General features: G+C 41.0%; 2 protein-coding genes across 3 annotated transcripts; one reads left to right on the forward strand and one right to left on the reverse strand.

Moving 5' to 3' along the window:
• Window positions 1–38: 38 nt before the first annotated feature.
• Window positions 39–5,193, forward strand: GET1 (guided entry of tail-anchored proteins factor 1). The gene is made up of 5 exons (XM_085082780.1): window positions 39–284; window positions 1,916–2,081; window positions 2,542–2,609; window positions 3,387–3,501; window positions 4,189–5,193. The coding sequence occupies exons 1-5, from the start codon at window positions 195–197 to the stop codon at window positions 4,260–4,262; spliced, it is 513 nt and encodes a 170-aa protein (XP_084938906.1). The 5' UTR covers window positions 39–194; the 3' UTR covers window positions 4,263–5,193.
• LCA5L (lebercilin LCA5 like) lies at window positions 4,557–19,827 on the reverse strand. Of its 2 annotated transcripts, none has more exons than XM_085082589.1 (8): window positions 19,491–19,827; window positions 16,739–16,953; window positions 14,128–14,624; window positions 12,989–13,126; window positions 11,300–11,393; window positions 8,947–9,050; window positions 8,515–8,647; window positions 4,557–6,996 (listed from the first exon to the last, which is right to left on the reverse strand). In XM_085082589.1, the coding sequence occupies exons 2-8, from the start codon at window positions 16,902–16,904 to the stop codon at window positions 6,398–6,400; spliced, it is 1,731 nt and encodes a 576-aa protein (XP_084938715.1). In that variant the 5' UTR covers window positions 16,905–16,953; window positions 19,491–19,827; the 3' UTR covers window positions 4,557–6,397. The 2 variants fall into 2 exon arrangements, with proteins under 2 accessions (XP_084938715.1, XP_084938794.1); XM_085082668.1 differs by having other exon boundaries at window positions 19,723–19,800.
• Between the last annotated feature and the right edge of the window lie 1,363 nt (window positions 19,828–21,190).

Genomic DNA, 21,190 nt, shown 5'->3' on the forward strand with positions numbered 1-21,190 from the left:
AGCGGCACCGCAACAGGATCCAGCCGGATCGGCGCGGCCCGCGCGCCGCCTCCCCGCCGAGCGCACCGCCCCCTCATTGGCCGCCGCGGGTCACGTGGCGCGCATGTCCCCGCGTCCCCTCAGCGCGCCGCTCCGCCCGGGCCGCTCGCCGCCCGCATCCCCAGCCCGGGTGCCGGCGCTGCCGCTGGGCCCCCATGGCGGAGAGCGGCGCCTGGCTGCTGGTGCTCAGCGCCGTGTTCCTCTGCAACGCGCTCAAGATCCTGCTGCCCTCCTGCTCCTCCATCGTGAGTGACGGCAGCGTGCCCGCCGGGGATGGGGATGGGGATGGGGATGGGGCTGTGGGCCGGCGGGGACCCCGCGTTGCGGGCAGGGCGGTGAGGGGATATCTCCGGCAGCTGAGCGATGGGGGAGCTGCGGGGGAGCGGTGCCGGCTCGGCAGGGCTCTCAGTGTCCCTTCCTGACCCCGGGCTGTGAGGGAAAGGTTCTGGTCCTGCTCCCGGCCCTGGGAGAGGAGAAGCTCGCTGGAGATGGTGGGACACGGAGAGCCCCGTGGCTGGGTGGCTCCCCAAGTCCCGCTTACAGCGGGCGCTGAAGGCAAATGCTGGGGGATGAGAACCGCTGTGTTCGATGATGCTCCTGAGCCCCCAGCCCTTAGGATGGATCACGGAATCATGGAATGGTTTGGGCTGGAAGCGACCTTAAAGATCATCCACTTCCAACCCCCCTGCCCTGGGCAGAGAACCTTCCACTAGGCTTGGCTGCTCAGAGCCCATCCAGTCTGCCCTTGAAAACCTCCAGGGATCCAGGAGCAGCCACAACTTCTCAGTTTTCGGGAATGTGAAGGACAGCTTTGCTCAGTCTTGCATGTTTTCAACAGACAGACATCCCCATTGTTGAGACAGGACATCAGCAGATCTGGAGATTAAGGATTTCAGCCATTGTAGGAATAAACCTTAAGTCTCAAATACTAATCAGCATGTCCCTGTTCTGATGTGAAGCATTCCTGTGGAAGTGTGGATAATGGCATTGAGGACAAATAAACTCTCTGACTGCCAGACAAACTCACATGTGTACAGAGATGCTGAAATCCCATTGCTCTGCTATTCTGTGGCACTGGCACAGAGATCAGTGTGCACCGTTTAATAATGGGAAAAAACCCTTTAAAACTTAAAATATCTTCAGTAATCTGGGAAGCTGAACTTGGTGTTACTAGAGATGAGTGATGAAACAGCCATGTGAGGAGAAGCTGAGGGCCTTTGGTTTGTTAAACCTGGACTGAGGTCAAACCTCACCAGGGTCTGCAGCTCCTCTCAAGCTACAGGGCAGGGACAGCTCTGATCTCTGGGACAGGGACAAACCCAGGGTCCTTTCCAGTTCCAGATATTCCACGATTCTGTGAAAATCTCTACTCAGCTTTCTGCTGTGGTTCACGACTGAAAGTGGTGTTAATGCTCTCACTGACTGCAGGCCTGAGAGCAGCATCTGCAGGGAACAAATCCCTTGTGTCTTGGGAAAGCTGGAAGGATTTGCTAAGGAACAGCAAGAAAAAGATTTTGTGTCCTTTGTGCCTTCATTTCTTTAGCAAATGGAGTTCATGAACTGACAAGCAGGTGGTGCCTCTAGAAAAGAAATTAGGAAAGTAAAATTAAGGGGGAAAATGTTGGAATACTTGGCTGGTGGAGCTAGAAATGGGATCACAGAATCATTACGGTTGGAAAAGACCTGCAAGATCTTTGAGTCCAGCTTGAGGCTGTTTCCTCTCATCTTGTTGCTTCTTCCCTTGTTACCCAAGGATTTCCTGCACCTCAGTGAAAGGGCCTTTTTCATGGGAGGCTTTTGAGATCATACTTCATACTCATTAAAGCAAGCCAGTGGAATTCTGGATCAATAACTGATAATATTCTTTACTTCTTAGATATCCAGACTGTTACAGAAGGATGCAGACCAGGAATCTGAGATGAGAACTGAGATCCAGACCATGAAGCAGGAGCTTGCCACCATCAGTATGATGGATGAGTTTGCCAGATATGCCCGGCTGGAAAGGAAGATTAACAAAATGACAGACAAGCTCAAAACCCATGGTACAGTTCCATGTCTGCCCTCTTTTCCAAAAGGAAAAACATTTTCTGTTTATGGAAAACATTCTATCAAGAGTGTTTTCAGTTTTAAGTATCCTTCAAACTTTCCTTCCACATATTATCTATTTCCTTCCTTCCTTCCTTCCTTCCTTCCTTCCTTCCTTCGGTTGCTTTTGTCTTTCCAAGAATTTCCTGGGCTTCACTGTGTCATTATTTATTTTTTTCTCACTAATGCTGATCACTGAATCATGTTTTAAGTCAAGAATGAAGCTACAGTGTGACACAGAACTAGGAGTTTATTGCAGAAGGGTATTTTTAACATAGGTAAAAGTAATTTGAAAAGAGATTTTTAAGCAGTGTAATGTCCTGCCTTGAACAGTGAAATATTAAAAAATTACTAATTTTGTGTAATTATAATTCATTATTATAAATAACAGAAAGTCATATTTTTTTCTTTTAACAGTGAAAGCACGAACTGCCCAATTAGCCAAAATAAAGTGGGTTATAAATATTGTATTCTACATATTGCAGGTAAGCAAATACTTTGTTATGGATACAACTTAAATCCTCAGTAGTGTTACAGTTCTCTCCTGGTTTATTGGCCAATGACTCAAGGTTCCCCCAGCACCTCCAGGAAGGAGCTGGAGCTGCTGGAGAGAGTGCAGAGGAGGCAGCAGGATGAGCAGAGGGATGGAGCAGCTCTGCTGGGAGGAAAGGCTGGCAGAGCTGGGATTGTTCAGCCTGGAGAGGAGAAGCTTTGAGGTGACCTCATTGTGGCCTTTTGGGGCCTGAAGGAGCTGCAGGATATTTCTGGTTTTGAAAACAAAGTACAACTTCTGCTGAGGATGCAAATCTCCACCTACAGCTGCCACACATTTCCCCACAGTGCCTCATCAGATTGTCTCTGTAGTTCTGACTTGATGCCAGAGAATTTTCTGCTAACAAGGATGGCAGTGGTCAGCTGAATATTTCCTTAGGGGACTGTTAAAGTGAGTTGGATTCCTGGCAGGCAAAAATTAAGGCTAAAAAGGTTCATCAGAATTTTACAAGTGCTTTGGCTGTGTTTGACTCTGCTGGATTGGAACCAGGGTCATTATTTTCCAAGTTTTCATTGCTAGCTACTAATATTATGTATGAATTTGAGATCATACTGAAATTAAGAATATTTGTAACTTGCTGAAGAACAAGATAAAATATTAAAGAAACAATTCCTTTTCATTAGAATTCAGTATTTACTGTTTCCAAATAGCACTGGGAATGTACTTTGATATTTATTATTATCCAGACTAATAAAAATGTCCATTCCAGGCTGCCCTGATGATCTCTCTGATCTGGAAGTACTACTCTGAGCCAGTCACAGTGCTTCCCAGCAAATGGTTGGCTCCCCTGGAGCGCCTGGTGGCTTTCCCTACAGGAGTGGCAGGTAAGGAAAATAACATTCCCAAGCCCCAGATCCATGGATTAACAGCAGCTCTGCTTCTCTGACTCCCAGAGCCCAGGGAGGAGTTCATATATTTGAGCAGCTCTTCCCTGTGTGCTCACTTCTGGTTTCTTGAAATGGGCACTTTGTAGTTTTAATTTCCACCCAAACAGAGCATTGCCTTTACCTGTATTGAACAGACCTTGGAGAAGATTTAAATTAGAAAATCACCCAAAAGGGAATTTCTTCACAGGTGTGCTATGAACAGCTGAGTACTTACCAAACAACTGATTTAAAGTCCAGAGGAAATTTACTCTTTGCCTCTCTCAAATCCTGAATTTAGGTTCAAGCAAAGCATTCAGTGACTTGCCATGCCTTTAACTTCACATGTTTTCTCTTGGGTCCATTGCAGATGGTTTTAGCTGTGGGGTGTCCTCACCACACTTCAGCTCCTATTTGTGTATTTGGTACTTTTTTCCCAACACAATCCATATTTTTTTGGGACCAGCATGGATTTATCTCCAACCTCTTGAAGATAAGGAGATGTATATAAGGAGATGTTTTGTTCCTGTTGGCCTCATGAATTCTGAGTTTCATTTTTTACACTTCCAAGGCTGTTTTCTGCTGCCCAGATGCCTCAGGGCTATTGATCCAACAACCTCAGTTGTGGTTTCTCTGTCTCTTTTCCAGGAGGTGTGGGAATTACCTGCTGGCTCGTGGTTTGCAATAAAGTTGTAGCTATCATGCTGCACCCTTTCAGCTGAAGGAGTCCCAGTAATCCACAGAGTCCTCAACTGCATTTGCTTTATCACTGTTTTAAATTATTTTAAAATAAAAGGGACAGTTGTCTTTCATGGGACAAGGTCTGAGACAATCCTTGTTACTCCACTTGGATATCAGTCGGGATTCCTTTTGATTTCTCTTGCCAGAGTTTGTCTTTCAGTTATGAAAGAGCAGCATTGCTGGCCATAGAACTTCATTTTGGGTTTATTCATGGGAGAACTATAAGGTTTTGTCATGGCCTTGTTTCACCAGCACCTAAAAGTGTTGGATTTGTGTTTTAAATTGGAAATGTGCTGGCATTGGGAATGAATTCGGGAGCTTTGCTGTTTCTTTGCTGTAAAATGTGGTAGTTTCAGCCCAAGGTGGGATTGTGTTGGATGGTGCAAGAGGGCAGAGGGAGGTGGTTTGGTTGGCTCACAGCAAAACAGAGTTTCCTTGTGATTTTTTACCCTAAAATTGGAATATTCTTGCTCTCTCCTAAAAAAATAGATATGTTTAATCAAGATTTTATCTCTTAAGAGGCTCCTTCAGCTGCCAAAGACAGGTTCCTGCCAATAAAGACAGTGCTGTTCCTGCAGAGGTGATGCTGATTTAGCTTCCCACTCTGGAATTCCCACAGAGGGATGATCTGTTCTGCTGTTCCAGGGCCTTTGCCTCTCTGCAGGAAGCAAAGATCCCTCCAAAATTAGCACTGTCTTTAGAAACCAGTTCAAAAGGTCATGTTATGTTGTGTGTATATATGGATTACATTTTTGGTTTTTTGTTTTTTTTTAAATTTTAATTTAAAATTTGGGGTTTTATATTAGGGATTGAATTCAGCCGATGTGAAAGCAAAATATCAAGGAAAAAAAGTTGTGATTGAACGTTATGTATAATTGTGATTTTATTAAGGAAATAAAACTTTTCAATCCATCTTAGGTTTTCGGGTTTTTTTTTTAATGTTAACTTCAGTTTTCCTAAATAAACTCCACAAACTCCAAAAAACCCCAAACAAACAAACCCAAAATGACAAAACAAATGCCAAACTCATCAAAATCCAAGTCAAAACAACCCCTCTGTGTTAACTCACTAAAATCCAAGCCAAAACATCCCCCTGTGTCTGTGCATAAGGAAATACTGTTGGAATCAGCCAGGCTAATATATTTTTAAATTACTTTTCTAAACCTTTGAAATGTTGCTGCAAGCGGGTTCAACTCTGAATGTGTCATCTTTAAAAGCTTCTGCAGTGTAATTTTGCAGTTTTTCAAAGTGCTACTGCCTTTTAAAATTAACAGAACACTCCCAATTTTTCCAAACTTCACATCAATTTAGCAAGTGTTTCATGAATAACTGTGAGGAACAAAACACAATCCTCCTCCCCTCGCTTACATAACCTTAAACACAGGATTTTTAAAGGCTTTTTGGGGACTGGCTATGCCTGACTTCTCCAAAACAATACTTTCCTCTTGCACATTCATCTCTGGATGTCAGCTGGGGAAGTTACCAGGCAAACTGCTTTGATAAGTTCTAACAGAGGGAAAGAATGAGGCTTTAGAGGTTTCTAATGCTCGTGAAAACAATGCAAGAGCAAATTATTTTTATTAGGGGTGAATTCTGGAAGCTGTTTGGGGAGTGAAGGAACTAAAAAAGTGTTTTCTTTTATTACACTGTTGGTCCTAACCCAATATGAACCTTATGAAAGCTCATGTCAGCAAGCTGACAACCACCCAGCTTCCAAATTCCAACTGCTTGGCAGTGCAAAAACCTGGAAGTTGCCAAACAAGGACTAACTTTTACCTTTTAACAGGTAAAAATGTTCAGGAACTCTTAATACAACAAATTTTCATGACACACACCAAGCAGAGAATGTTCTTTTGTGACTTGTTTTGGAAACATCATGTAGAGAAATTGCCAGTGCTTGTAAGATTTAATACAGAGTTAACTAAGAGAAATCATTTGGTTTTTAACAATCTGACTGTTTAAATTTTCTGAAGTTTAAACTGATGTAACCTGTAAGCTGATGTGCTTAACTATCAGAAATAATTTGTGTATTCTCAGGAGTTTGTTTTAACGATGAGTGTTGAGTGCTTCCACTCCAAACCCATCACGGAATTTGGAATTCACCATCCTGCATCCCTCACTTCTGTGCCCTCATTCCTCTGCTGCAGGAACTCCGAGGGTTGTCTCCTTGCAAGCAGCCCTCCCCAAAGAGCTCTTTCATCAGGTGTCTTTTCTTCTCAGCCTGTGTCAGGTGGCTGCAGCCCTGCACTCCCCAGGCTCTGTCCTGCCTGCCCCGGGGCACTTGAACAAACGATGGTTCATAGACCCCAAAGGAAATTCTCCCTCTGGCCACAGTGGGATCACTGCAGCTCTGCCCTGCCTGTCTCTGGCTGCACAGACTGCCTGCTTTGGATTTGGGATCTGACATGTGAAGCCTGTGATGCAAATTCCCAACGGTTTCTGAGAAATATTTTTTTCTCAGCCCAATGGGGACTTTGTTTGGCATTGCACCTTCACTCCTGGCTTTCTTTTTCTGCTGCTCATCTGGTATTTCACCTTCTTTTTCAGCTTCTTCCACTGCATCTCCCTCTTGATTGCCCTCTTTTACTCTGTCCCTTGGAGCATTTTGTTCCATTTCCATCAGATTTTTTAACTCCTGTTTAATAACTTCTGTCTCTTTTTCCATTTCTTCTATAAAGTCTGAAAAATCGCATCCTTTCTGCAGTAGTTTGCTCTCTGAAATATTGTGGGGTTGAAGAACATAAAGAGTTACGAAGCTTTAATGAGAGCAAGTATCACATCCTTATTTCACTGCTTCAGTTAGTATTGATGGTATTTCAAATACCATTTATAAGAAATACAACAGCATGGAGCAAGATCTAAGCAAGGTAATTCTGCATTGAATCCAGGTTAATAGCTTTATTTTTACTTTTTTCATGATGTTGAATTAATTTAATTAAATTAATTTAGCTGCCATTATATACAGTAATGGCTAAATACAGTGCCAGAAAAGTAATGCACAATGCAACAGAGAAACCAGGTGAGATCTGAACTCTTAATTGTCACTTTCTGGCTTTTAAGTGGAACTTAAGAGATATGCAGGATTTCCTTTCCCTTAATTCACAGCAGAGTTGCTTGTGTGGAGCAGAATATACAGCAACTCTCTCACCTGGAAATGAGGTGGCTCCAGTTTTCAGGAAGAAAAGGAATGTGTGGACAGTAATGCAGGGGATAAATTGTAATAGGGTCCTATGCTCTGGAGAGACTCACAGAATACTCCCAAAATGAGACATAATCCAAGCTTAAAGGGGAAACCAGAAGTTGCAGGAACTAAAAAAGCCAAGTAAGGCTTCAATAAAAGTCTATTATCAGTGAGAAAAACTCAGATTTCCCAGATTTTCAGGCACAGATTCACAGGGAGCATCAGAGGATCTGTGTTTTCTGTCAGTTTTAAAAGGGCATTTCAAAGACTTTGGTTGTCTGGGGGGCTCTGGAGGCTGAAAAGGCAGAGTACAAACCTCAGGAATTAACACATCTAGGTTACAGGCTCCAGGAAGTGAGCTGGCATCCCCTGTTTCACCTGTGTGACCTTTAGGTCTTCTGCCATTTGTGATCTATTTGGAATGATGGCACTCAGGCCTTTGTTCTTCCTACAAGCCTTAATGGAAACAACAGAAATATTTCCAGAAGGAAAACATGGGAAGAGAGAACACCACTGGCTTTTTCCTTCCTCTGTTCTATAGAATTTCTTCAGAATAAAGATATTTACAGATGAGTCCCTTTCATCTAAGTTTTCCATGAGAACACAGCCAGTGGCTAAGACAAAAATCTCTTTACAGGGTTAATTCCAGCCCTTGCAGTCCTTTTCCTTTCCCAGCCATGGAAATACAAGTTCACATCAGCTGTGATGAAGATTCCCAACTATCACTTTGAGACCAGTGTTTGATTAGTGTGGATTAACAACTGTTAATTATACTCTTACAGACACAACACTGAATTTTTACCAACCTGACCAGGCAGTGCTTTTGGAAGAAGAGCAGGATGGAAATGCCACATCCTGTCAGTGCAGCACCACCAGCAGCTGCATTTTCCAACCCAAACGGTTCTGTGATTTCAGTGACACTTCACACATCATTTGGAACTAGTTCCTGTCAGCCAGGTGCCATTTAATGGCTGTCAGACCCACAGTAATTACCAGGACTTCTGGTAATTTGCAAAGATCAGGTGAGTTTCTGAGAGAAATGTTAAACATACCTGTGTGTGTCCTGTTAGAAGTTTCTGGCAATGATATTTTCTTGGTTGCTTGGTTTTCTTTTCTACACTGGGCATCTGACCATGCTTCCTTGGCTTTAGTTTTTCCACCCTTATCTTCTGGATATTTTTTCTCCTACAGTTGGCAATTAAAGGTAAAAATAATGAGGGAATGCTTGTTTGGATGACTTTTAAAAGGACACAGTCAGTGCAATACTTATAAAAAAAGATTAGTCATTTCTATTGCTGTTCCATTCTTATTTTGCATCACAACATTTTTTCTGTACTGTAATTACATTAATGCAAAATCCACATCCTAGGGAGTTAAAATGATGGATCAGGCTATCCAGGCATATTACTGCAATTTAGGGAATAAGATACACCATAGCTGAGAGTTTAAACAGGGGATTTGGTTTGGATCCAGATCTTTCCCACCTTTTTTAGCCAGATTGGATTTTTCTCTGTTTCCTGGTGCTGTGACAGCAGCAGTTCTCTCAAACTCTTTTTATCTGCTTGTACTGATCTGTCTACTCCCCGACCTGTTGAATAGGACAAGCATTAGCAATACAGTAGTTTCTGGAATTAAACTGTTGATATAAACAAAAGATATCTCTGACAACTGACAATACTGACATGTGGCCTGGGATTTAAACATTTTTAACGTGTATCTTAATGTTGTTTAATAAAGAAATTATTTGTTCTGCCCACTCTGTAAATAGTGAAATTAGACACAAACAGCTACCTGGATTTCTGAGCCTTTTCATCTACACATCAGTACATCCTAAGCATAGTTATATACATAAATATATATAAAAGTACACTACTAAGTCCTGTTCAAATAGAACATGTAAAGTCAGACAAGTGTGAATATGCTCCAGAGCCCACATGGGCCTTATTTTTGGTTCCATGGTAGTGTAAATTTAAGAGGTCTGCTATGAAGCCACAGAGTTCAGTTTCCTAAATTTGAATCTTCATGGAACTCGACTCATCATGGGAAATCCTTAATACTGTTTGAAAATTGATGGACTTTGGAAGAGATTCCAAGAAAGTGATTGAATAAGATGTTCAAAACCAATAGCTGCATATGAGATGGAAAAGATGAGTATATTGTTCCTTTACTCTATTTTTGGAATAATTTTGACACGAGTACAGCAGCAGAGAAAGTTACTACCACCACAGCAGCAAAAATGGGATCTCACCCACATCCACATTCGCCCTTATTCCCAGTTTTGAGCTCAGAAATCAAAGGCTGAGATGCAGAAAAACGGTGCCCTGCCAGCGTTTGCAGTTGGGTGGTGAAAGGGATGCTGGTGCCCCGGGTGGCTCTGATGCTGAGAGGGCAATGGAGAGAGAATTTCAGGAGATAGAACTCCAGGAGAGAGAATTCCAGGAGAGAGAATTCCAGTTTTTCCAGCCGGGACCAGCGGAGAGTTCCCCGGGATCGGGACTAGGGGGCGCTGCCCCCCCAGGTGAGCCCCCAGCCCGCGCTGCGCTCCCAGCAGGAGCTGCTGGAATTCATGGCTCCATCCAATAAATCCATTTGAGTTCCGTGCTCAGAGCTTTCTGACCACCGGAGGAAGCCTCCCTCCAGCCATTTATCAGCGCTTTTAAAAAACCCAACCCCGAATTTCAGCTTGAGTTTCCTGCTGGCTAAAAACTTTTGCAAACGTCGACTAGAAAATAATGACCTGAAGAGGCAGCTCTTTAGAAATCTGCTAAAGAAAAATTGAAGTCAAGAGTGAAAAGGAAAACAAATACTCAATGATTCCAGCTCTGGGTTTCCAAATCCTTTAACTGGCAAAGAATTAAACCTTTATTGGCTAAAAATTCCAGAGGATCAGGCAACTTTGCTTGGAAGATTTTAATTGCTAAATGTCATGTCTCTCTCCAACTAAGCTCCCTTACTTGCTTACAGGAAAGAAGAATTTAAATAATAAACAGTGATTTAAATACCACAATTTAATAGCAATATTGTACTAGGCCATATGTGAGTCAAATTTTAAAAACATCTTAGTTATGTGGTGTAACTAAAACTGGAATTCAGAGCTTCATTAAAAAAATGTGTCTGACCTGGGATGAGAACCAGCAATATGTTTTTTCTTAATTTTGCACCTTGAATGAGCAATCTTTTCCCTGCAGTTCACTGATGGGTACAGTAGAATAAATGGGTTTGCAAAGGCAATGAAGAGGGAAGAAATAAGCAACTGAATGTGATAAAGTTTTGTACTGCCGTCATAATTTGAGGAATTCTGTGGCCATGTGAAGTATTTCCAGCAGACAGGTTTGCTAAGTGCTCTTCAGTACCCATATGAAGGAAATCCTGATTTCTGCTTCAGTTTAGGAGCAGGAATATCTGATCAGTGTTTTCAAGAGGTGCTGCACCCCAGGGAAGTCCATGTTCACATCATTCAGTCCCAAATTCTGGGTGTAACTGAGGCAGACTGGGGCATGTCAAACAGCTCTGGTTGGCTTTAATCAGCTGAATCCAACTCCAGGCAGCTGCCCTTGGAATTTTGGATAGCCAAGACTGCATGGAATACATATTTCTCCCCAATATCTATCTCAGCATCCACATGAAAGAAATACTTCTTACTAAAGAGCTCTTTCTTTCTTGATAGAACTTAATTTACATTGTTCTCCTCTATCATTCAAACCTTTAAACTTTCTAAACCTTTTCAACCCATACAAAAGCATTACTTTGACATTTAATTTGGAATATACCGCCCAGTTCCAAACCAGTGGAAGTGTCACTCAACTAAACAAAAAAGGAAGATGATTATAGACATACTTTGGTCATTAGGTATCCAATCACTTCTGTCCCTCAGGGCTTTTGGCATCCGATTGGCATAAATATTCTTTATGTAAAGTTGTCGATCCTTTTCCTAAGGAGAAATGAACTCTAATAAACTTCTGATAGACATTAAGGATTACTTTTTACCAACTTGATTTTCCCATGCTGGGTGAAACCCCTCAGGGATTTCACCTTTTGCCAGGCCCATGTGGTGGCTTTGTCATTTATATTTTTCCAGAGTAAATATTTTTTGCCTTTACTTCCTCTTTTTTGTTGATTTTTTAAAATTAATTTACTCTGTGCCCTTGTCATGCACTCAGTTGCTTCACAACCTGTTGCTCTGGTGGTGACATGAACTCCAGAGGGCACATTTTGACATTTATTTAGCAAGATTCCTCTTTCCTTAAGGAAATCTTTTTTAAACACAGAAGACAGAGCTCAGTAACACTCTCAGTTTTCAGTGGGAAAAAACAAGAGCTTTGTTTCCTTGGAAAAATTACAGGTTATCCCGGAAGTGGAATGGTCTGAAATAAGGTGCCTAAAACTATGAATGTGTAAGAACAAACTCTGTTCTGGCACAGAAATAAGGTTGATAAGCATGTCTTGTGTGGTAAATCCACAGAAGATTTTGTGGATGTATATAGATAATTCAGAGACCTGGACACACAGAGAACTGAGGAAAAGAGATGAAACAGAACTATTTCAGAGAAGTGTTAAGGTGAGAACTCTAGAATAATTTGCTTTTGGGGACAGTGTTATATTAGTGCTCCTGAGATGATAATTATTCCCATCTCCCAGATCTGCACATCCAGCTCAGACTTTGACAGGGAAATAGCACTGCCAGGTACCAGGAGGAAACTTCTGCACCTCATACACAGGGAAGAGGGAAAACCAACATCCCTGTGCAGAAATCCACACCTCCATCAATCCTCAGGAATTACCTGTCCTGCCCTTCACAATGTCTGGGAAAACTCTCCTTACCAACATCTTTCACAGACATTTCATTCCATTTAGAAAGAGAAAGCTCCCCAGTGGGATCACCTTGACACAGAAATAAATAAAGAAGTGGTTTTTAACTGTGTTATAAACACAATTATGAAAAAGCCATGAGGGATTCCAAGTTTTCTGGAATATATACTGTTTTTCTTCATTACAACTCATATGCTGTCCCATTCGTGGCAATTTTGGATTTATTTCTACTTAATTTTCCTTTATGTCTTCCAAGCATTACAGAAAACGCTGAACTGGACCTATTTGTCCCAAAAACATTTGTCTAAAAATCAAACTGTAGTTTGCACAAACTCTTGAAGCATTTCCATAAGTCTTTTTGTTAAGTTTTGCAGGTTGTAGTATTGCCTCATTTTGATTTGTTTCTGTAAGGGAGCTCACTTAAATTGAATGCATGAATATATCTGACCCAGATCTGGCAAAATGGTAACATGTTGGTGTGGAATTTTGTTCAATTTCTGATGCATTAATCTCTGCTTCAATTAATTACTGAACTACTTCTACCAAACAAGCCATAATGCCAGAATATGACATTTTTGCCTCTTTTAGTAGGCTATAGACTCAAGCAGGAAGCAAAAATTCCATTAGTAAATAATATCAAAGAAGCCAAAGAAATAGGTAACATTAAATACCTAAAATTTCTCGTAGAAACAGAAACCTGTATAAAATCTGGAATACCTTAATTTTTTGGTGAACACAGTTAATTTCCATGATCAATTTCTTTGTGATCATCGCAGCTTCCAGAAGTTTTTTACTCTCATTTGCCAGCTGACGACTAAAGGTGCTGTTGTTCAGCTTCAGCTGCAATTCCAGACTCTGAAAAAAGTGACAGATTTGACCATATGAATGTACTCAGTGTGACAGTTGAGAAATTTCAGCTCTTGACAGATTTAAAACATAAGTGTGCTAATATAAGGAGATTTGAGCTCATAATGATACATAGTAACAGTTATTATATTCTAACTAATATTATATATTATATTGTAAACAATACACGAAATGATAATGAAGTATGTGAAAAATTACTTTCAAAATGAGAAAAAAATGGTTTAAAACCTAATTTCACAAAAAAAAAATTTTGGTTTGGTGTTCAATCATTAAAAATAAGTCTGTCCATTACCTTCCTGATGGTATTAATAAATACAATAATCTCTGAGAAATATCAGGGCTTTCTATTCACAGAGACCTATGAACTGTGGCAGGAAAAGGAGGCTTAGTGAAAATGAGAACTTGGTAATTTATTGGGTACTTTATTTTCAGATAAAGTGTCATGCACTGAAATTCTCATTCCTAAAACTGTAGGGTGAACACCCAACCCTATGTGCTTTTTATAGCTGCCCACTAGGACTCCTGGAAACAGAAAGTTTTTAAAAGATGGTCTGAATTCAGCTGTTAATATTTACAGTTTCTCTCAAGTTTTCCTGGCTCTTTACTTAATTCTATGCATACTTGACCCCAAAGAAAATGGAAATTAATTCCTGGAGGACAATGGAAATGTCACTCTTCCAGTTTTGTATTAAAAACTGTATTCCTGTCCTTTTTTGTGTCAGGGTCAGTGAGAGTAAAGAGACATGAGATGTTAAAAGGAGATAAATTACCTCCTCTTAAACTTCCTTAAACTCAGGAGAGCGCAGGATTAAACAGCATCCAGCGTTACAGGATTATATCAGAATCACTCATGTGACAAGAAGCAGCCAAAATTTTTCCACTATTCTCGCACCAAAACCTCTCCTGCTCAATGATCCTGGTGATTCTCTCCCAATTTAGGATATTCCATGACCCTACATTCCACAAATACAATAACACGCAGGCATTACCTGGATCCTCTCCTCCTTTTCTTCCAATACTTTATTCAAGATTGACAACCTATGATCCAGCTCCTCCCTCTCTGCAAGATCTTTATCTTCCGACAGCACAAGCAAGGTCTTCAAATCACCTTTAATTCTCCTCAGCTCTGCTTCAACCTTTTTGAGCTCCCTGGCTGTTTGTTTCTCGGCTGCCTGAGATATCTTCAAGCACTTCTGCAGATCATTCGCCTCACTCTGATGCCGCGCTAAAAGCTCCTGCAAGTGACTTTTTTCATTGTTATACCTGTCGATGGCTTTCGCCTGCCGGCGGTTGAGCTCTTTCAAAGCCTGGTTTTCCAAGCTCGACGCCTCTATTTTCCTTTGGAAGTCAAAGATTTCGTTCCTCAGCTCTTTGATTTTGTGGAGCCTCGCTGATGATATTCGCTGGGCCGTGGCGTTTTTGTCCTGGAAAACCACGCCGCTGGGCAGGGTTAGAAAGGAGGAATTCAAATACGGGGGTTTTGCATCTGGCCATTTCCTTCCTCCTGTTTGAGGTGGGAGAAGATTGATAGGGAGCAATTATTTGAGAGAAGACTATCACTGTGTGCCTTTTTTTCTCACATAAAATCCTACTACTCATTAACTACTACTCCCAAACTGTTCATCCAACTACAGAATTGTGGCTTCTTTACAAAATGCCCCAAAATTCCAGCATTCAGTGGAAAACCTGGTCTAGGGGAAAGTTCCCTGCCCATGGCAGGGGTTGGAACAAGATGATCTTCCAGGTCCTTTCAACCCCAAACCACTCTAGGATTGTGTGATTCAAATATTTCATAGATAAATGCATTAAATATTTTATATCTCTGTATTTTTGTGGCTGCAGTGGACCACAGCTAGCAGCCAATGGAAAAAAAAATTGGAAATAAATCAATGGAAATCAATGCAAATCAATTTTTTCCCTGTAAATCATACACTTCACTAAGGTAGCCACGATCTGATGAGCCAAGTTCAACCCATCAGATTCTTCACCTTAAATAGGTGCACAATAAAAAACCCTAAACAAAGAGTAATCTACAGGTCTGTAAGGACTCAAAACCCAACATGACCCCAACAGCAAACAGTGAAAATCCCTACAGCTGGGATTTCTTTTTACAGCTTTCAAGTCAGCTTCGAATTAAATAACATTTTAAAACCTTAAATGCTCATTGCATAGAGCAGGTGTGCAGCTGTCTATGTGGTTTCTAAATAGCAATTAAAAATATATATTAATGGGCTCTTCTCAGTGTGTTGTTCCCATTTGCCTTTCCTTATGGCCAGGATTCTGGGTGAATTAGTCTCTTTTTTTTTCCCCTGAAGCAGAATTAGAATTTTAAAATAGTCAAGACTGTAGATCTGAGTGTGTTCCCTTTTTTCAGGCATATATTGAATTTCACTACAGCTCTCATGGCAGTTCAGTTATAAATTTATTATCATTTACAGATAACCTCATATTTTATGGATAAAACAGGCAAGGTCCTGACCTAAAAAAACCACCAGATTAAAAGGACAGATCTTTTCAAGAATTTCTGTTGAATCCAATATTTTCTGTAACATAATACTGTCACACAAATATCTGCAAAATTACATTATCTGACTATTTTATTTTTCCAGAATGGACTGAGAGGATGGAAAAGAAAAGGGCAAATACCTTCCTGCAGAAGCTGTCAGAAGTACTGTAAAATGCATTTCATTTCCAGTACTCATGGACAAGCAAAAATAAACACTTTATCCAAATGACATATAACATCTACAAATATATACATATAACAAATTATCCACCACAAATAGAGGTCAATAATGATTTTTTGCTAACTAGATTTAAAAAATGTCATTATTTTTTCTGGTCTGCTAGGTTCATGCCATTATAGCTTCTTGACAGCAGCATATAATAACAGAGATTATAACAGAGACAATCAATGGTTCTTTTCTTGTTTTTTTGACTGATTTCCATCTTGCAGTTTTGGTAAATCAAGATGAAATTTTGAAGCTCAGCAGGAAAAGGGTTGCTGGTTTTCCACTCATTTTTGGATGTGGCCTGGCAGGATTTAAGAGAGGATGGGTCTAGATGGGAAAAGATGCAGACATGGAGAGATTCCTCATTGTTTACATTGACACAAATTCCATGGACATTTACATATTTGTTCTGTGTGCTCATTGCACTGACACACAAACTTCATTTCACATGATACAACAAACTGGCCAAATAATGTCTGTTTTCTCATCAAAATGGATATTTTGTGGGTTATTTTGAATCATTTTCCTAATGAAAGGCTTTTTCAGACTCGCCAGGTGATGCATGGTCAGAAACCAAGATGTGGGAGAGCCATTTTCAGCTCCTTGGATTAAAGGTGAGGAATATAGATTGCCAAGGTGCTCCCACATCCCAGGTGATTATCCTTTTGCATCACTGAGTATTGTGGGATAACCCAGTAGGGAATCTCTCTCTCTCTTCCCTCCCCTTATTGATATTTGAAACATAATTTATTATAGCCTTTCCCTGAAAAACTGTTGTCCCTGTCTTCCCAATTATTGACAAAAATGCCAAAGAAAGGGAACAATGATATTTCTTAAGAGAGTCTCATGCTACCAGAAAACAAATTACCTTTTTTATCACTTTGGGCGAAGAGCCACTGACCATCTTTCTTTTTTTTTTCCTTTTTTGTCTTGTCCTTTTTCTGTGTTTCCTTCTCTTCAGGTCCTGATGTCTCTAAAGTGTTGCCTCCTTTGACTTTCACAGGGTCACTCATTGACAAAGCTCTTGGAATCATCACTGTGAGGATGTTCACTTGTGTCTCTTCTAATAGATCACTAAGCTACCTGTGATTTTATGGTATTTGATGTCATAAAAATATCATTCAGTCATACTTTTTACGAATTAGGCAGCAAATCAGATTACAAAATTAATTTATCCCTTAAAAGAGCACAAAACCCACCTTAGCTGCCATGTTAACACTACAGGCAGAGGATATAGAAGAACCTAAAGCTGTTTTAATAAGCTTGTAAAGAGAATGTATTTGGCATAAAATAAATAATTCTAACTAATTTTCTCTTTATTAATAACTGTTATGCTTCTTTTTTTTTCTTTTTTTTTTTCTTTTCTCCCCACTTTTTTTTCCTTTTTTTTTTCTTACTAAGGCTACTGGAGAGTACAAGCACAGATCAGTTTATTCTCCTGGCAGAATTATTTAAATCCTGTAGTTCAGGTAAAAAATTACTTATTGGGATAATTATTTTTTGGGAAAATTATTTGTTGGGATTCCAATCCATTCAATTTTCTTACTTTCATGTTCCAATCCACTTCAGGTGAGGAGAGAGAGGCAAGTTTTGTCTTAATACACATTTATTGAAAGGAATTAGGGTCTAAACACAACCTAAAGTGAGATTAAAACACAAAAGCATTTAAATGTTGGGGTCCAAAGTGATAATTCAGCTTTTATTTTTTGCATTGAAGAGGAAAAAAATTAGAGAAGTAGGGAAATATGTGCTTATAGAGGGTTTTGAGAGTGGCAAAGTCACATCCACCTCATAGCAAGAGCACAGCAGTGGAGAAATTAATCTTTGCTCCCTTCAAATTCATTGGCTGCTCCTGGGGATCCAGGCAAAGTTCAGGTGATTTATCAAAAAGTTTATTATTCTCTCCCCTGATGTTTCCACTGCAAGGTCTTTTAATGCCCTTCAAACAGGGTGCCTCATTTTCCAAAATAAAAAAAAAATTGGAAGTTCTAATTTTCAAACTCGATTTTGGAACAGGCAATGGAGAAACTTTTCTTGTTTTTCACTCCTTCCCTACAGACTGCTCAGACCATAGTTTTATAGACAAAGAATCTTACCCAGTAGTAGAATAAGTTGTATATTTTGGGAGTCTAAAATGAGCATGGAAAGGAAATTTTAGGGGCGTTAAAATTATGTTTTAGTTCACATGGATTTTAACAGGTACCCTTCACTAACAGAATACACAACTATTTCCTTAGAACTTTCCATCTCCTTTGTTGGCATTTTTGCTTTGTGCTGGCATTTTATTTTAAATTAAATTAAATTAAATTTCTTAAAGGGGAGAGGGGAATGACATAGCTCCCAAAGAAAATTAAAAAACTTAATTCAGGATTGCACAGAACATTTTAGGCTGAATGAAAACAGTTTCATTACTCTTAATTCCTTTGCATGAACAATTTTTTCCTGATGGAATACTGAGGAATGCCACAGTCTTGCTAAATCTGAGGCAGTGCAATAACCCACAAGAGATGAGAAATCATATTTTGAGCATTAGGCAAAGCCCAGGTTGGTAGATAGATCTGTATTTGTGTTTAAATTTGATTTGGCACTGCCAACACTTTCTAGGCAAATTGTCTTTAAAGCAAATCACCTTAAATTAAACTTAAAACTACTGCTTTAATTTGGTTTGATGAGTAGTGTGGTCTTATCCAGAGCAGGTGTTGAGAAGTAAATAAAATAGAAAAGAAGAAAGGAAAATTTAAGGTGATGGATGAGAAACAGAGATATTAAATGAAAGCTACTGAAGTAGAATTAAAAAGGAAGTGGCTGAACTGGGGCTGGAATGGACAGACTCCAGAATTTATGTTTAAAATGTGCAGAAATAAAATAATTAGGGCCAAATCCTTGTGGTAAAGATGGAAAGGTCCTGGCAGCTCACTCAATGTCCCTCCTGGACACACAATCCCACAGTGAACCCCATGTCCTGGGAACACTTTAGTGTCCTTCCCAAACTCACAATCCCACAGTGAACCTCATATCCTGTCACCCCTCAGTGTCCCAGCTGGACACACAATCCCACACTTAGTCCCATATCCTAGCAGTCCCTCAGTGTCCTACCTGGACACACAGTCCCACAGCCAACCCCATGTCCTGACAGCCCCTCAGTGTCCCAGATCGTCACAAAATCCCACCTTCATCCCCATATCCTGGCACCCCTCAGTGTCCCAACTGGACACACAATCCCACACTCAGTCTCAGGTCCTGTCACCTCTCAGTGTCCCTCCTAGACACACAATCCCACACCAGCCCCACATCCTAGCACCCCTCAGTGTCCCAGCTGGACACACAATCCCACACTTAGTCCCATGTCCTTGTACTTCCCTTCAATGTCCCTCCTGCACACACTATCCCACAGCCAACTCCATGTCCTGACAGCCCCTCAGTGTCCCAGATCGTCACACAATCCCACATTCAGCCCCATGTCCTGTCACCCCTCAGTGTCCCAACTGGACACACAATCCCAACCCCATATCCTAGCAGTCTCTCAGTGTCCAAACTGGACACACAATGCCACAGCCAGCCCCATATCCTCCCCTCACCCCGCTCTGCTCTCCCTGTCCCCCGCAGGTGAAGGATCCCACCTTGTCCCGTGTCCTCTGTGGGACTCTGTCCTCACTGCCACCCCAGCGTGTGCTGTCCCCTCACAGAGTGCCCTCACAGGCCTCCATCGCTGCTGCCGCTGTGGGAAATGGCGGCAGCACCCTGACAGCAGCGCCTCACCCTTCTCCTCCCTCTTCCCTCCCTCTTCCCTCAGCCCACACTCTGCAGAGGAGCCTCTGTGTGTATTTCCACCCTCATATTTCAGTACCACACCGGGTTTTAATGGGAATTAGCCAAGGTGGGTCCTGCTGTGCCTTGGCCCCTCATGGCCTGGATGTGCCCTCAGAGCACACAGGCCGCACCTGGCAGGCTCCAAATTTGGGGTTAAATTCAACATTCTTGTGTTGAAAAAGGGGAAAAATCCCCTCAGAACGAAGTGATATTTTCCTTCGAGGCTGCACACAATGGGAATCGTGACCCAAAAGCCCTCACCAGCCAGCCCCAGGTGGGCTGTGGCTTTGGGAATGGTGTTTCCATGTGTGGCTCAGTATTTCAGGGATGAAGCTGAGCACGAGTGAGAATTCATTGGCAATTCTGTCCCAGAATTTGACTTTGGACTTTTGGTGGTGCAAATATTTCCTGCCTCGAGGACATGGTGTGACTCTGGTGGATCCAGGAGTTGCACTCGATGATCCTCCTAGGTCACTTCCAACTCAGCTTATTTTGTGATTCTCTGATAAATTATTAGCATCATTATCACATATCCTAAATTATAGAAATTATAATGATAAGTTATTAGCATCATTATCACACAATCCTAAATTATTAGCATCATTTACCAGTATGCTGTGAAGCCCAGGACCACTTCATCCTCTGCTTGTACTTCTTCAGGGCACAGAAACCCAAATAATTTGGAAACATTGCATCCCAAATGCCCAGGCATTTCTCAGGCTATACTCACATATAAAATCTACTGAGAAATAAGCATGTGTCATAACTTCAGGCAATAATTTATGGTTTTTCACTGTTTCAGGTTGTTTTTTGGTGGTTGTTCTTTTTCAGGAAAATACTCTGAAAATACCTGCTTCTAATAGGCTTTTTGCTGGAGCTCCTGTTGCCTCTCAAAAGTAAAAAGAAATGACAGATGGTGAGCCACAGTAAACAGTGCAAACTATCCATACTGTTATTTTTAGTTTTCAGTGTGATTTTTCAGGATCCCAGTTCCATACATGGAGTACTGCATTTCCAGCTTCACATGCTTGTTAACACAGACCAAAAAATTCCTTTCAACAGTATTTTTACTCTTTATTGCTCTAAAATAGTGTATTTGATCCTATTTAATCAATTTGGGAAATAAAGTATTACAGTCCATTTTAAGTGTTTTCAGGATCAGACATTGCTATATTCAGTCTTATCATGTGAAACGTGTATTTCTAAAACCTAGTCCAGTTCCACCTCTGGCACAGGGTCAGCTTTACTGAGCTCATGTGGCTCACAGCAGAAACAAACTTGGCCCTTAAAATTTGAAAATAATCTGTGACCATTTAACATTCTTCAAATACCTTTCATGCCCAGAGACCTTTTTAAGCAACTATGTGCAGGAAGCTACTGAATTTTGGCAATCTGTGGGGTAGAAGGCGACAACCAGATGGAAAAACGACCATCCTGGATAACACAGGAGAATGGGAATTTTTTTTGCCAAGTGTTCTGGACTTCTTCTTACTTACATCCTGTGTCCTGG

This window comes from Lichenostomus cassidix, chromosome 1 (assembly GCF_008360975.1).
Source record: "Lichenostomus cassidix isolate B80296 chromosome 1, HeHo_3.0, whole genome shotgun sequence".
Lineage (NCBI taxonomy): Eukaryota > Metazoa > Chordata > Aves > Passeriformes > Meliphagidae > Lichenostomus > Lichenostomus cassidix.

What these genes read in the sequence shown, in the direction of transcription:
- GET1 (XM_085082780.1), top strand. Translation starts at nt 195, where the DNA reads ATGGCGGAGAGCGGCGCCTGGCTGCTGGTGCTCAGCGCCGTGTTCCTC. An exon ending in TGCCCTCCTGCTCCTCCATC is followed by an intron (nt 285 to 1,915) that starts GTGAGTGACGGC and finishes TTTACTTCTTAG; the next exon opens with ATATCCAGACTGTTACAGAA. An exon ending in TTTCCCTACAGGAGTGGCAG is followed by an intron (nt 3,502 to 4,188) that starts GTAAGGAAAATA and finishes TCTCTTTTCCAG; the next exon opens with GAGGTGTGGGAATTACCTGC.
- LCA5L (XM_085082589.1), bottom strand. Translation starts at nt 16,904, where the DNA reads ATGATTCCAAGAGCTTTGTCAATGAGTGACCCTGTGAAAGTCAAAGGA. An exon ending in AAAAGGAGGAGAGGATCCAG is followed by an intron (nt 13,127 to 14,127) that starts GTAATGCCTGCG and finishes CACTTTTTTCAG; the next exon opens with AGTCTGGAATTGCAGCTGAA. An exon ending in TTGGATACCTAATGACCAAA is followed by an intron (nt 9,051 to 11,299) that starts GTATGTCTATAA and finishes CCTATTCAACAG; the next exon opens with GTCGGGGAGTAGACAGATCA.